Source organism: Histomonas meleagridis (genome assembly GCF_020186115.1).
Source record: "Histomonas meleagridis strain 2922-C6/04-10x chromosome Unknown contig_118, whole genome shotgun sequence".
NCBI lineage: Eukaryota > Parabasalia > Tritrichomonadida > Dientamoebidae > Histomonas > Histomonas meleagridis.
The window spans coordinates 187,285-201,256 of NW_027150758.1; the positions used below are offsets into that span (position 1 = coordinate 187,285).

Below are 13,972 nucleotides of genomic sequence, written 5' to 3' on the forward strand. Positions count from 1 at the left end.
AACTTAATCGATTCAATCTCAATGTAAATTATTTTCTCGTAAATATTAATACATCCTCTTGCTTCACTCTAAAGTTTTCACTTGATGTAAATGTTTTGTTTTCACTGATTATATTGACTTTTTGAGTCAATAATAAACGCTCCCGAATAACCGTCAAAAATATTCTATAAATAACAAATAATCAAATGACAAACCTCCTCAGCCACGTCAGCCCGGAACTTAAGTCTTACCAGGTAGAGTTGGAAGACTTTGAAATGATGCAAATGATTGGTCAAGGAGCCTATGGACAAGTTTTTAAAGCAAGACATATTCCCACAGGAAAAATTTGTGCTGTTAAAAAACTTTTTACACAGGACATTGAAAGTAAGGACTTAATAGATTTCTGTCGAGAAGTAGGAGTTCTTGCTAAATGTGATAACTTGTTTTTGGTTCCATTTTATGGATGGAAGCCAACAATTCCACTTCTTATTGTTACAGAATATATACCAAATGGCTCACTCTTTGGTGCTCTTCGTCATCGAAAGGGCGCTCCATCATTAACTCCTACACAAAAAACAATTATTGCACTTGGCATATGTAAAGGTATGGCTTCTCTTCACGCAATGGGCATCATCCATAGAGATCTTAAGTCCCTCAACATACTTTTAGATAAGAAATTATTCCCTAGAATCTGTGATTTTGGTACATCAAGATTAACATCAGAATCTAATTTAATGACAAAGAACGTCGGAACTCCTCACTGGATGGCTCCCGAGTCTTTCGTATCCACAGACTACACAAACAAAGTCGATGTCTATGCATTTGGAATTATGATGTGGGAAATGTTAACAGAAACAGCTCCATTCCAAGGAAAGGATGGAATCCAAATAGCTATTGCAGTATCACAAAACCAAGAAAGACCTGCTTTCCCAGATAAAACACCAAAAGAACTCAAACAATTTATCAATGCACTTTGGAATCAAGACCCAAACAATCGACCTACTTTTGAACAAGCATATAATGCCATTGCTTCAAAGAAGGTTATGTTTCCCGGAACTGAACCAGCTGCAATTGATTATGTTATCAATGAAATTAAGGATGACCAAATCATCCGTTCTGAGATCAGAGGCGCAAGAGAACCTCCTCTGAAGTACAACAAAGCACAAGTAATCTCTGCACAAGCAAATCGTAAAAGAAATAATACCGTATTATCAACAAAAAGACCACCTCCAATGATCAAATCGGTCAGTAATGTCCTGGAAGTACCACGTTTCGATGATATTCTTAATTTCTCTATTCCTAACTATCAGAAAAATTTCACATTATGTATGCAAAACTTAACACCTGAAAATGCTCCAAAGTTCTTCCATATGTTAGTACGATGTTTTTCACCTACTACACCCAAGAACATTTCTGAGATTGTCGTTGAAAATCTTAATCAATTAATTCGATCTAATGCAAATTACTTTAACTTATTTATCGAGAATGATCTTTTACATCATTTGCCCATTAATTCTGAAAAATCAGTCAAATATACCTTTGAGATTGCATTATTTGTAGTTACCCAACGACCAACGTTAATTGACAAACCATTTGTTCGGTACATATCACCATTTATTAACCATGAATATGCCGACAAAACGTTACGTATCTTATATCCAATTGTTCAAATGTTCGATCGCTTATCCAATGGATGGATTGCAAGCGACCATTTAATTAAAGCATCAACGAACTTTTTCAATACGTCGCCGGTTTTATATTTACAAATGTTATATTACTTGATGTCTAATTATTCCCAATTTAACAATGCTCGTTTTGAATACATCATACCCATTTTTAATAATTATATTGCTAATTCTACGTCATCACAAGTAATTATAAATGTATATTCATTAATGATAATGTTTTATTCACCGAAATATAATATTGATCCTAATATTATCTTAAAGCATTTACAAAATCCAGAAACGACAACAATAACATTATCATTCCTAATAAAACAAAAGTCAATTCATTTAACCAAAGAGATTATGTCATATTTATTAGCGTTATTACCAAGCAATCAAAATGCTTATTACACAATACTATGTCAATGTGATCGAACTAAAAGCGGCGATTCATTATTAGCTAATGGCGGACAATGGATCTTAAATGGTAAAATGAGTGTGAAACAAGTCGTCAATTTATTACTTGTGTTATTAGTGTTCTCAGAGTTACGTCCAATAATATCATCGTTCAATGAGATCCCAATGTTCTTATCACAACTAATGCATAGTAATGACATCAAAATGATCGAAGTCGCATCTTCAATCATAGTGAAACTTGTGTCAACGCCAATGGACTTACACAAATATGAACAAAATGGATTCTTCACTAATTATCAGCAAACAGTTATGAAGTTAAATGATAAGGAATCATTGTCAACGTGCTTCTTCATGATAGACACATTATCACGAATTGGTTTAATTTCCGAATTTTTAGGTTTAGTCGAATATTTTGTTGAGTTCTTGAAGACGAATAATTGTTATACTTTAAGTGTATTATCTACTTTATGTTCATTAAGTCAATATCCTCAAACGCAATCAATACTTAGAAACACAAATTGCGCTAAATACATCGAAGATTTAGCTGGAATTCAACAATATTTACCTTATATTAATATATTAAGAAAAATTATACAATAAACAGAAACTTTAACGTGTTTGGGGCGCTCCCAAATATGAACTTTTTCAACTAAACAGTTGTAAATTATTGTAATCTTAATATTTTTTGTAAAATACTGAAAAAGTTGTGCGGAACGTTTAGTGATTTAGTTCGTCTTCTTTGGAATTGGACCGCGGCGGTATACGCGGCGCATGTGATTACCACACTCAACGATTTTGCCGGAAGCAAGATAGTCCTTGTATTGTTGAAGCGTGTATGGGGTGAAACCAACTTTGGATGAGACAACGACCTTTGACTTGCCTGGGAATTTGAAGGAGGCACGACGGAAGGCTTCAATGGCATTCTTAAGGCCATCCTTTGGTGCACGAACTGACATAATGCATTGTGGATGGTTAACACGGGAAACCATACCATTTGGCTTACCGAAGGCATGACGCATACCGGTTTGAAGTCTATCTGCACCTGCGGTGGAAAGCATCTTGTTGATACGGAGAACATGGAATGGGTGAAGATTGATACGGATGTGATATGCTTTGCCCATTGTCTTCATCATGTAACGGTTGGAGCTAACACGAGCGGCTTCAAGCGCTTCAGCAGAAATGTTTTGTCTGTGTTCAAGATAGATAAGACGAACACAATATGGGAAAACGTGGGCTGTGGCTTGTTTTGTACCTGTTTCATAACGTTGAAGACGTGGATCTGGAACACCACGGCAGAAACGTGACTTTGGATATGGAGCACTCTTAAAGTAGCGATAGCAACGAGCTGGACGACGACCCATTTAGAAAAAGGGAAAGCCAAACCTTCAAACCGTAAAAATTCTCATGTTTACAACGAAGTGGTCGCTTTTTTTGGGGTGGCACCAAACGCCTAAATTTATCTTTGGATAGTCTTTGATTAAAAAAAATTACTGAAAAAAATTTTATTTTCAAATCCATTGGAGATTTCCATCAACTGCAACAATTGAACGAACTGGATGTCCGATACCACAACTCCATGTCTTAACGAATTCTTCCATTGCTCCAGTTATACGCTTAGTTTCTTCTTGTAACTTTTGAATGTTTTCTTCTCCAAGCATATTCCTTGCTTCGATCTGCTTGATTACTTGATCACATAATTGTAATGATGTTGTCGGAATTCCATAAAGGATATCAATTGGGATGTTTTTACCATCTTTAGTAGTAACCAATTTCATAAATCCGAACATTGTATCCAATGCGAAAGCCTTTTGTAATTCTTCATCCATCTGTTCTTCAAGTGGGAATCCAACATCTTTCATTGTTTCTCCTTCCTTTTCATAACATTGTACTAATACTGGGGATGATGGAAGTGCATCATTTAATGAAATTAAAAGTGTTGTCGTTGGTACAACCACAGCTTCTGCTCCCCATCTATAAAGCCTTACTGTATCATACTCGAAAAATGGTTCTGGAAGAGAAGTCACTATTTCACCTTGGGGCCATACAAAAACGGGGGGTCCCTGTTTTACAACGGAGTGAAGATAAAGGAGTGCCCAAGGCGAGTGAAAAAGTGGTGATGGGGGTCCAAAGTGAACTAACCCTGGAATTGAAAGGGACGATTGAGTCAACATCAAAGGAGCAAGTGCAATCGCGGCAGTATAATTTCTTTCGAACATTTTAGCACGTGAATCTTCATCAAGGTCAAGTAAGTTCTCAAGACGTAATAAATCAAGCCCACCAGCAGCTATTGGTTGTGATTTTAAGAAAAGTCCAATTCGAGCTATAACTTGACACTTTTCATGGCATGAAACCATTGATTCGTCAGCGGGTGGGTCGATTTGCTGCAATGCTTCGATAAATTCGGAGACTGATGCATCAAGCATCTTGCCGACTTCGAATAAGGTGACAGAAAAAGATTTAACAGTTTGCCCAAGATTTCCAAGCATTAATGCAGCAGGAAGATTACAATCATAAATTGCAGCTAAACGTTTGGCCGTTGGCTCATTAGAACCTCCATCAGCTTGTTCGTCAATAGATACTCTTTCAGCTAATCCAAGTCTAATAAATAGAGATAACACCTTACGGATTTCATGAACTTCAACAGCAAGCATCTTAGAGAGTTGTTCAATTGTTGTTCGCTCATCAATTGAGATGAATGACTTGTAACAAAGACCTTCAAGATAATCACCACATACACGATTCATAACAAAGTTATCTAATGGTAAGAGCTTAACTGTGTCCTGTTGTGTGAGTGGAATATTAATATAAATAAGTCCTTCATTAATTAATCCACGAATATCTTGTTCATTGAATGAGCTTATTTCAGCACCATTTGGCTGTGATGCGATTCGCTCATATGTAAGGCGCTGTGAGGATGGTAATTTGTTGAGTTTGGAGTCACTTGCTGGGATTGTGATAAGTATCCACCATTTTTGAAGCGGAACCTCCATTGGTGCTTGTGGGAGTAAAGATCGTAAAACCTTGTCTTTGGATTTGATAAAAGAGGACCAGCTATTTGTTCTTGATTTGTTCATTGCATCAATAAATTGATTTCGACCAACACCAGTAACACGAAGAGCATCTGCAGCTGAGAAGTTAGGGATGCTTTGATAAGATCTATCACTAGCCATTACTTTAAGAAGCATTTCGCAGTAATAATTAAATGGAACTATTGGATTATTTTCCCTTAATTCAGCAGTCAAATGGTAAGGGAAAACAAGGAAATTGTTGATTCCATAGTCGATAAGCCTTTGGTAGTATTGTTGTTTCTGGATGAAAGGAAGAGAATTCCCATAAGGCTTTTGATGGTCAAAAAAGAAATTAAGAATACGTTGTTGGTACTGTGCAGGAGTACCGAAGTATGCTTGTGCGCTAGGCGTGAGTTTCTCCCAAGGTGTTGCCTCATCAAGGAATTTGGATGTGTCTTCTTCCTGTATCATTCAAAATGGAAACCGAAAAGTGTCACCGTAAACAAAAGCAAAAAATCAAAAAGAACCAAACTTTTTAATCATTCAGATGTTCAATAGCTTAATATGAACATTTATTTTGTCATACATACTAGGATTATATCTTAGCGTATTCAGAAAGAATTTTTTTTAATTTTTATATCAATTTTTGAAATGATATGTATCTTTTCTAATATCAAATAAATCAATTTGTATAGCATAATTTAATTGTACAGCATTAATGAGAAAAATGATGTTTTGATCCTACTTTAATGTAGATTTTAGTTGAAGATTTTGAGATGTTGGCTGGCATTTATAAACGGCTTCGTTGCTGTAGCCACAGATGAACCCTAACCTCGAAGATGTTATAAAATCATTTGTAACAAGCACATCCGAGGAACAAAGAAAGTGTTGCGAAGCAATTTTGCAAAGTGTTGTTGAAGATCCAAATTTTTATAATATTTTTGTTACAACACTTACAAATTCTCAAAGCGTGAGTTTAATTTCTTTTTTTATGATGCGAATTCAACCAAAACTCCAGTTTGTACCAAAAGATGCAATACGTGTTTTTTTTCAATTAACGATTGAAAGACTTCGAACTGGATTTTTTTCATCACAAGCATATGGCGTAATTTTCCATTTTCTTGCTCAATTAACAATGTATGATTTAACTTTAATACAAGAAACCCTTCAAAATTTATCAATTTTTATAAACCAAGAACAAACATTAACTTTTATATATAATTTATATGTTGTTAATGAGTCAGCTCGTACAGAAATATATAAATCGGAACCACAAGAAATAGAAGTAAATCTTAATTTTTTTAATCATTTCAAGCAAATTAATGAAGATGAAAATTATCAAGCAAGTCTTTTTACCCTTTTATCCAATTCCGAGATATGTCCAGTTTGGGTAAATTTACTTCGAATGTTCATTAAAATTTCTCCCAACATTTCACGATTTTCAGTCTTTTTAAATCAAATAAATCAGTGTTTTTCCATTCAACAATGTATACCATGTCTTATTGAGTTATTTGATGATATTCTCTCGCTTTCGATAGAATTTTTCACACTTGAAGAAATTGAATTTATAAAAAGTGTCATCACGATTATGGTTAACAATGCATTTCAAATGGTACAAACAGATACGCCAATAGAAGCATTTCTACATTTTGCGTCATCCATTTATACGTTAGCCATTGATTACACGTTTGATTTTTATGGTATTGAACAAAATGCGATTTTTTCTCAACAATTTTTTGAGAATGTATATCAATTTTTAGATCGAATATTAATGCTTAACGAAGAAGAATTTTCAAATATTCTTGAAACGTTATGTAAATGTTTGAGTTATTGTCCATTTGACATCTCTAATATTCGTCCATATGTATTACGATGTTTACAATATATGGTGAATATCATTGATATACATTTAACAGATTTTATACTCGAACGATTATCGAATTGTTTTATGTTGTTTAGTGAGCCATTAGGATATAACAAAATTGTGTCTGAATTTTTTGGTAATTCGATATGTAATATTACGCAAGGCCTATTTTTTGCAATTGCGCATTCTGATAAATCGATTCGACGATTATTTTCGAGTGCGTTTGCAATCTTTTTAACAGGAATTAGTAATCCTCCTATAACAGTCTTACATTTTATCTCTAAATGTTGTAAATATGCATCGGATTCATCACAATGCTTTATCCAAAACACGTTTTATTTCATTGATAAAGTTGACTTTAAATATGTTGGAATGGCATTAAATTCATTATCATTAGTATATCCCGAATTATTTGCGAATAATCCACAGATATATTATCAACCATTATTACGATTATTACCACAATCCGCAAACATCGAAACGTTTCAAGTGTTATTAGTATCATTATTACGAATTACACAGAAATTATTAGTACAAGTCACCGAAATCACAACGATTTTAACAAATTTGTTTTCACTTTTAAGACAAATGATTATAAGTATTAACATAAATAATATTTTTGATTTACAACAATTTGTAGATTTCATTATATTCATCATTAAAGGCTCCGTATTTTATAATAATGAAATTGTTGAATATATGCAAAATATGTACAATGAAATATTCCTTTTAGTTTTCGAGAAATTTAAACCTGCTTTAGCTGATGGTACTGATATTGAAGTACATATAACTATAGCGAATTATTTATCAGCAGCATTACAAAAAAATTGGGTTCGAAAAAGAGATGAAGTATTCCAATATTCATTACAATTCATTAATGATATAAATGATGACAAAGATTTTAAGAATCCGTATTTCTCTGTACTTGTTTTGTTACCCGAATTCTTTCCTAATCAGAAGTTATACGAAATATTTTCGAAATTTAAACATGAACAAATCGATGCGTTATTCGATCAAACAGCTCCTTATGACTATGCGAGGTATTGTTACTTGTTAACTGCTGTTTGTTTTTCGCAGTCACAAGAAACAATTCCAAAGTTTTATTTATTAACGATGAATAATATGTTAAATCATATTACAAACGCTATGAATTGTATCCCGATAATTCTGCAGATCTTTAGAATAGTCGGATCCAGATTTAATAATTTGGAAATAGTTTGTAAAAATATTTTGACAAACGTGGCGCAAAAGTGTAATCCGCCAATTCAAGAAGTTGTCCTTCAACAATTTCGATTAAATTTCATGAGTCAAACGCCGGATTTAATTGTACTTGAAAATACATTTCATCAAATGTTATCAAGATACAAAAAAAGTAATAATCAGACAATTTGATAAAAAAATTTTTATGTGTTTTTAATTAAATAATAAAAAGTTTTATATTCATGAATTTAAAAATTGTTTTGCATTTTTCTGTTGTATCGTACTGACTTTTTGATCGCAATTATGTTAAATCCGATCAAAACCTCAAACCGGTTTTTTCAGACGCAAAAGCTTTGGTTCTAACCGGATTTGAATGCTTTATTACTTCAATATATTGAAAATATTGAAACTAAGACATTCAATTCCATCCGTCAGAAACTGATCGTTTTAAAGTTTTTCCGGTTGATAATTCTAACCGACTATTTCAAAAAGTATTTCACAGGTTTATTTTTCTGGGCTTTTCTAATGGAATTTGTGTTCCCTCAAAATCAAGCCAACAAAAATTGAACGAACAATCGGTTTGAGCTAACAAACAGCAACATCCCAATGACAAAAACAGACAATCAACCAAATCGACAAGTTAGAAATAAAGCAGAGCAACAACCCACGGAGAGACAACAGTTCGGAGCCTTGATTCACAGAATCATCCGACAATTCGAATTAGCAAAGAATATTCCAGTACGATTCTCAGATATAGCAGATTGTGACAAACGCAGACAGTCAGACTTATACAACATCCTTGAAGGTCTCGAAGTTTTCGCCCATTACTCAGATAAATTAATTGTATGGAGAGGATTGAGTGCAACTTCAGCTTCTCTCGTTAAACAGGGTATTAAGAATGAACTAAGAGCTCAGGATGAATCTATTATTACCATTTTTAACGCTGGTGCATCCCCATCCTTAACATCCCTCGTCAAGAAGTTCCTTTCTTTATACGTTTTCCTCGGAGTAGACTGCTTGAACATCAAAGAAGTTGCCAACTTAATGGGTGACTCCCCTGATCAAGCCAAAAAAATCCTTAGAAGATTATATCTAATTGTATTTGTTCTAGAACAAGTCGGTGTTATTGAACATGGGTTCGCTTACTCACACTATGTTCTTAAGCAACCACTTAACATTATCATACCTTCCATTTTTCAAGAAGTAGCAAGACTTAGATTATTCCCAGATGAATCAGTTGAAGCTTTATTAAACAGAATAGACGATGTTTACATCAAAGTAATACATCATGGAAGAAAAGAAACATACTCAATTGCTGTTAGAAGATTTATGAATACAAAAGATTGATTTTCAGCACTGATCATCTTGTTTGTAAGAAATAGCACAAACACCCAAACATAAATTCTCGCTGTAGAGTCAATTTAGTCTCAATGTTGTTTAGATATTTTTATTTGGGGACTTGATCAACAAGATTTTACTGTTTGTAAAGTGTTCTAAAAGTTGTTTTTACTTCTTCTTTTTTAGAGCACTTCCTTCTCAAAATTGAGAGTCTAAAGGTTCCCTCAAATTTTCCTGAATTCAACGGTTTTGTCCTAGAAAATTTTGTGACTGTTTCCGGCATAACGGTTATAAAAAATGACAAAGTTTTTTTGGGGAATTCCCTGAACGATAGTGTATCGTTTTTACTAAATCAATAAAAAAAATTTTAAAGGTTTCTATGCAACATTTGATAAATAAAATTATTAAACAATTTAATTTTTATATTTAAATGAATACAATGAAATTTTGGGATACCAAAAAAAACAGAGATTTAACTTATGCTGAATAAATATTTGCAAAAAATGAAAAACAAATAAACATTTACTCTATTTTTTGTCTGACCACAAATCACATTGTATCTTATTTTTAATAACAACAACTCCATACTCAATACGCGCTGAAACTTTTCCTATTGATTTTAGCGATGGAACAAACGCTAGATTAACAACATCATCGAAAACATTTGGTAAATTCTCCAAATTGAATTCGGTTATATTTCCATTATCAAATAACATATTTTTTGCAAATTTATTTCTTTCATTTTCTTCTTTTGTGAAAAATTCACTTTTCGTTCTTACAATTTCTCTCACATCAAATAGTTTAACTTCATCTGCATCCACCAAAGAGCATTGAAGACACTTCGGAACCAACTGTGAGAACTTTGGAGGTAAAACAGCCACAAGTTGTTCAAAAGGAAGAAGCGGAGATCCGATTTCGAAATGAGGCTGAAAATCATGTGGAAGTGAGAGAACGTATTCTGAAACAGCGCTTAAACTCGGAGTATGCTGAAATGGATATTCCCATTCCCACGAAGGGACGCCTAGAGACTTGTAATATATGAAAACAAAGTAAAAAGCTTCGAGGACATATGATGGATCACATTGTGGCTGAGTAGTATTTTGGAGTTTTGAAAGCTCTAAGAGAAATTTTCCAAGATTTGTAAGGTTAAAACCTTCTTTAGTGTCGTTAACAAGATATTGATTGGTCCCAGAAAATAATTGTTTATAAGAGTCAAGAATAATGGAAAAATCAAAACCCTGGAGCGGAAAATTGGGGAGAAAATCATTTCCAATTAAAAAGGTGAGAGCAATAAAATCATTGATAATCCGATCGTCAGTATTTTTGAAGTCAAGGTGAATGTATTCCCGAACAAGATTAATCGAAATAAGCGAAAAATCTGATGGAGACCGATTTGATGTGATATTTTTGGAACATGTATTCATAAGATAAGTATTATGGAGCTTGGAAGAAAGACAGAGAAGAATAAGATCTGGATCCGGTGAGTATAAACAGATCGTTGAATTTTCGTCCCATTTCCCACATTTGCGCATATATTCAATAAAATCAAAAAATTTGTGTTCGCCTTCACCAGGTGTTTTATAAGAGCTGTAAACAATTTTTATACCACACCATTCTCCTTTTGATTTTTCTTTTAATAATGAAATAAGATAGTTATGTAATCTTTCCATAAATTCTGTTCCAACGCTAATAGAACTACGCTCAATATTGGAATTCATTCTCCTTCTTCTTTGTTCTTTATTTTTTGCAAATGGAGCTGTTCCATCAACTGAAATGAATATTAAAGATGTTGGTTTAACTATGCTGAAAATATTATCAACAATTTGGGTAATTTTAGCAAACCAGTCTGTATCATTAATTTTGATATTTGATGCTAATATTAAAGAAAGTGCATTATGAATTATTCCATTGAAATCAAAAAACAATGTGTCAATGCGTGGCACTGAGGTGGTTCCCATGTTGCGTGAAATTAAAGGATAACGCTTAGTTATCCACCCAAAAAAACCATCAATTCCCATTTAATATATTACGTTTATTAATAAAGCTGTTTATACAAATTTGATTTTCCTTTGATTAAACGTACTCAGGAAAAAAGGATGGAAGAAATTCATGATGTTCTTGTGTGGCGAAAGAATTACGTAATTCTTTTGAAAAGATTTTTGATGCATTAAACAATGATTTGAAAATGAGTTTTTCAAGAAGTTGAATAAATATGTATAAATTTACCGTAAAGTAACATATTTCAGCAACAATATTCTCAATAAAAAATTGAAATTGAAAATTAATTTAAATGTAAGAAAACACTCAAATATGTGGAATCCAGATATGAATAAAAAAGTGTATATCTAAGAGGAGTTAACGGTTTCATACAGGCTTTACCTGAATTCAGGTATTTCATACTATTTTTTTAATTAGAATCATTATTGGTGCTCTTACGACCATAATCTGCATGGCCATGGAATAAATGCAGTATGAAATTTTCTGTTTTTCCCTCCTTATTTTAAGCCACTACAAAAAATTTCCACTTCTTCGTGACAGTTTTGCACTTTTGTCTACTGATTTAAAAAACGGTTTCAGATCCCCCTAAAAGAATTGTCAAAAATGGGTGAAAAACAGGAAAACATTTATCAAGTATACAATGATCTAAATCTCGATGAATTCACCTCCCTAATGGGTAAAATTTCAGCACCAAGGATTCTTTGTTATTCTCAGAAAATAAGGCCTTTCATCCAAAGAATTTTCTCAAATGGAATTTCCGAAAAATTAAGCACATATTTCACAAAAACAATTATTCTTGACACACTTTCAGAGGATCCTGGAACAGGAAATATTTGTTGCTTTTGCGATGACGTAAATGAAGATATTCAATTTACGTGTCAAAAACTCAAATTGATACAAAACAATCAAATTTATCTAATAATGGTTCCATGCATCTCTATTGCATGTCAATCAATTGTTAAAGAACATAACTTAAATGCAACTATTATGGAATTTCCTGTTGAAATTCTTCCAACGGAAAATTACAGCTTTTTAACTCCAGCGGAAGATTGCTTCAAAAGGTGTTTTGCTCAAGATGATGTTACTGATGTATCTACAATCTCAAGAGCATTATTAAAATTACAAACCATTAGTGGGCTTCCACAACGCACATTCATTGCAGGAAACATCTCAATGATGGTCTACGAAATGCTTGAACAATACAAGTCTCAAGTTGGAAGCAGTTTTTTAACAGCAGCACCACAATTTGATGAAATTTTCATAATTGATCGTACGGCAGATCTAATGACGCCACTTCTATCACAGTTTTATTATGGCGGTCTTGTTGATGAGCGATTTGATGTGAATTATGGCTATCTTGAACTTCCAAATGATTTACCACTTATCATAGATGAAAATAAGGAGGTTTATGAGACACTCCTTTCCAATGACTATGATGAAGTTTACTCTGAAATTGCAGGAAAGACCTTATCTGATGTTGGTTTACGTATTCAAGAATATAAAACCGAAATAGAAGGAATGGAAGATAAGCTTAAGAACTCCATAGGCACAACCCAATGGAAAGTCCATGCCAAGCGTACCCAACGCCTCGGTGAGCTTAAGCCATATGTTTTACTTCATTTCAAAATTCTCGACCGTTTAATTCATGGCGACCGTTTATTACGACCTATAATGAATTTTGAATTTGATTCATTATTACTTAATGAACCTAATACTGAGTTGCTTTTAAAGATGATGAATCGACAAACGACTGTTGATGCACTTCGATTATTATGTATAATGTCTGTTTCATATGGCGGCATTTCTAATAATCTTTTAACTGATTTCCAACGACGACTTATTGGGCAACATGGGTATAAATCAGTTGAAGATTTACTTAATTTAGAGAAATCCGGACTATTAACAAAGACGGCATCCATTTTTTCACGAAACACTCGAATCAAATTTAAGCGAATTAACGAAGTCCTTAAATTAGTGTTTAATGAGCCACAAGTTACATATGATGAAGAAGGAAACAAAGTGCGCGTTGACATTGAGACCGGCTATGATACATATGTTCCAATATTGTTACGACTAATACAACGCGGACTAAACAACGAATGGAATGCACGCAACAGCGAAGTCGATAAGTTGATGACGCAAATGAACATACCGCATAAAGTAATCGGCGAAGAGCCGATTGTGAAGTACGACGAGAACGGCGTAGTCCCGAAGAGAGTGCTCGTGTACGTGATAGGTGGCGTGACGGCAACAGAGACTTTGCTGATGAGAGAAATGGGAAAGATTCTGTTCGAGGGTAATGTGGTGTTCCATGTAGGAAGTACCAACGTGACAAATGGCAAAAAACTGATAAGTTCGCTCTGCCCAAACATAAGTAAGGCATAAACATAAGGAATATTGACTAAAAAACGTATTGACTCATTTCATATGGAATTTTCTCATCAGAATATTTTTCTTTAATCAGTTTAAAATACGCACTCGATTTGTTATGTTTCATTTTT

At 33.5% G+C, this 13,972-nt stretch overlaps 6 protein-coding genes across 6 annotated transcripts; 3 read left to right on the top strand and 3 right to left on the bottom strand.

The window, feature by feature from the left end:
* Window positions 1-254: 254 nt before the first annotated feature.
* GO595_000890 (TKL family protein kinase) lies at window positions 255-2,663 on the top strand (the record flags this gene model as incomplete). The annotated part of the gene is made up of 1 exon (XM_067922534.1): window positions 255-2,663. One exon carries the CDS (start codon window positions 255-257, stop codon window positions 2,661-2,663), a length of 2,409 nt encoding a protein of 802 aa, XP_067778833.1.
* Window positions 2,664-2,788: 125 nt separating this feature from the next.
* Window positions 2,789-3,424, bottom strand: GO595_000891 (putative 60S ribosomal protein l10; the record flags this gene model as incomplete). The annotated part of the gene is made up of 1 exon (XM_067922545.1): window positions 2,789-3,424. The coding sequence occupies one exon, from the start codon at window positions 3,422-3,424 to the stop codon at window positions 2,789-2,791; it is 636 nt and encodes a 211-aa protein (XP_067778834.1).
* A 147-nt stretch (window positions 3,425-3,571) lies between these two features.
* On the bottom strand, window positions 3,572-5,542 carry GO595_000892 (protein FAM91A1; the record flags this gene model as incomplete). The annotated part of the gene is made up of 1 exon (XM_067922556.1): window positions 3,572-5,542. The coding sequence occupies one exon, from the start codon at window positions 5,540-5,542 to the stop codon at window positions 3,572-3,574; it is 1,971 nt and encodes a 656-aa protein (XP_067778835.1).
* Window positions 5,543-8,741: 3,199 nt separating this feature from the next.
* Window positions 8,742-9,482, top strand: GO595_000893 (uncharacterized protein; the record flags this gene model as incomplete). Its single annotated transcript, XM_067922567.1, has 1 exon — window positions 8,742-9,482. One exon carries the CDS (start codon window positions 8,742-8,744, stop codon window positions 9,480-9,482), a length of 741 nt encoding a protein of 246 aa, XP_067778836.1.
* A 518-nt stretch (window positions 9,483-10,000) lies between these two features.
* GO595_000894 (XRN 5'-3' exonuclease N-terminus family protein) lies at window positions 10,001-10,897 on the bottom strand (the record flags this gene model as incomplete). Its single annotated transcript, XM_067922578.1, has 1 exon — window positions 10,001-10,897. The coding sequence occupies one exon, from the start codon at window positions 10,895-10,897 to the stop codon at window positions 10,001-10,003; it is 897 nt and encodes a 298-aa protein (XP_067778837.1).
* Window positions 10,898-12,143: 1,246 nt separating this feature from the next.
* Window positions 12,144-13,856, top strand: GO595_000895 (Sec1 family protein; the record flags this gene model as incomplete). The annotated part of the gene is made up of 1 exon (XM_067922589.1): window positions 12,144-13,856. The coding sequence occupies one exon, from the start codon at window positions 12,144-12,146 to the stop codon at window positions 13,854-13,856; it is 1,713 nt and encodes a 570-aa protein (XP_067778838.1).
* Window positions 13,857-13,972: the final 116 nt, after the last annotated feature.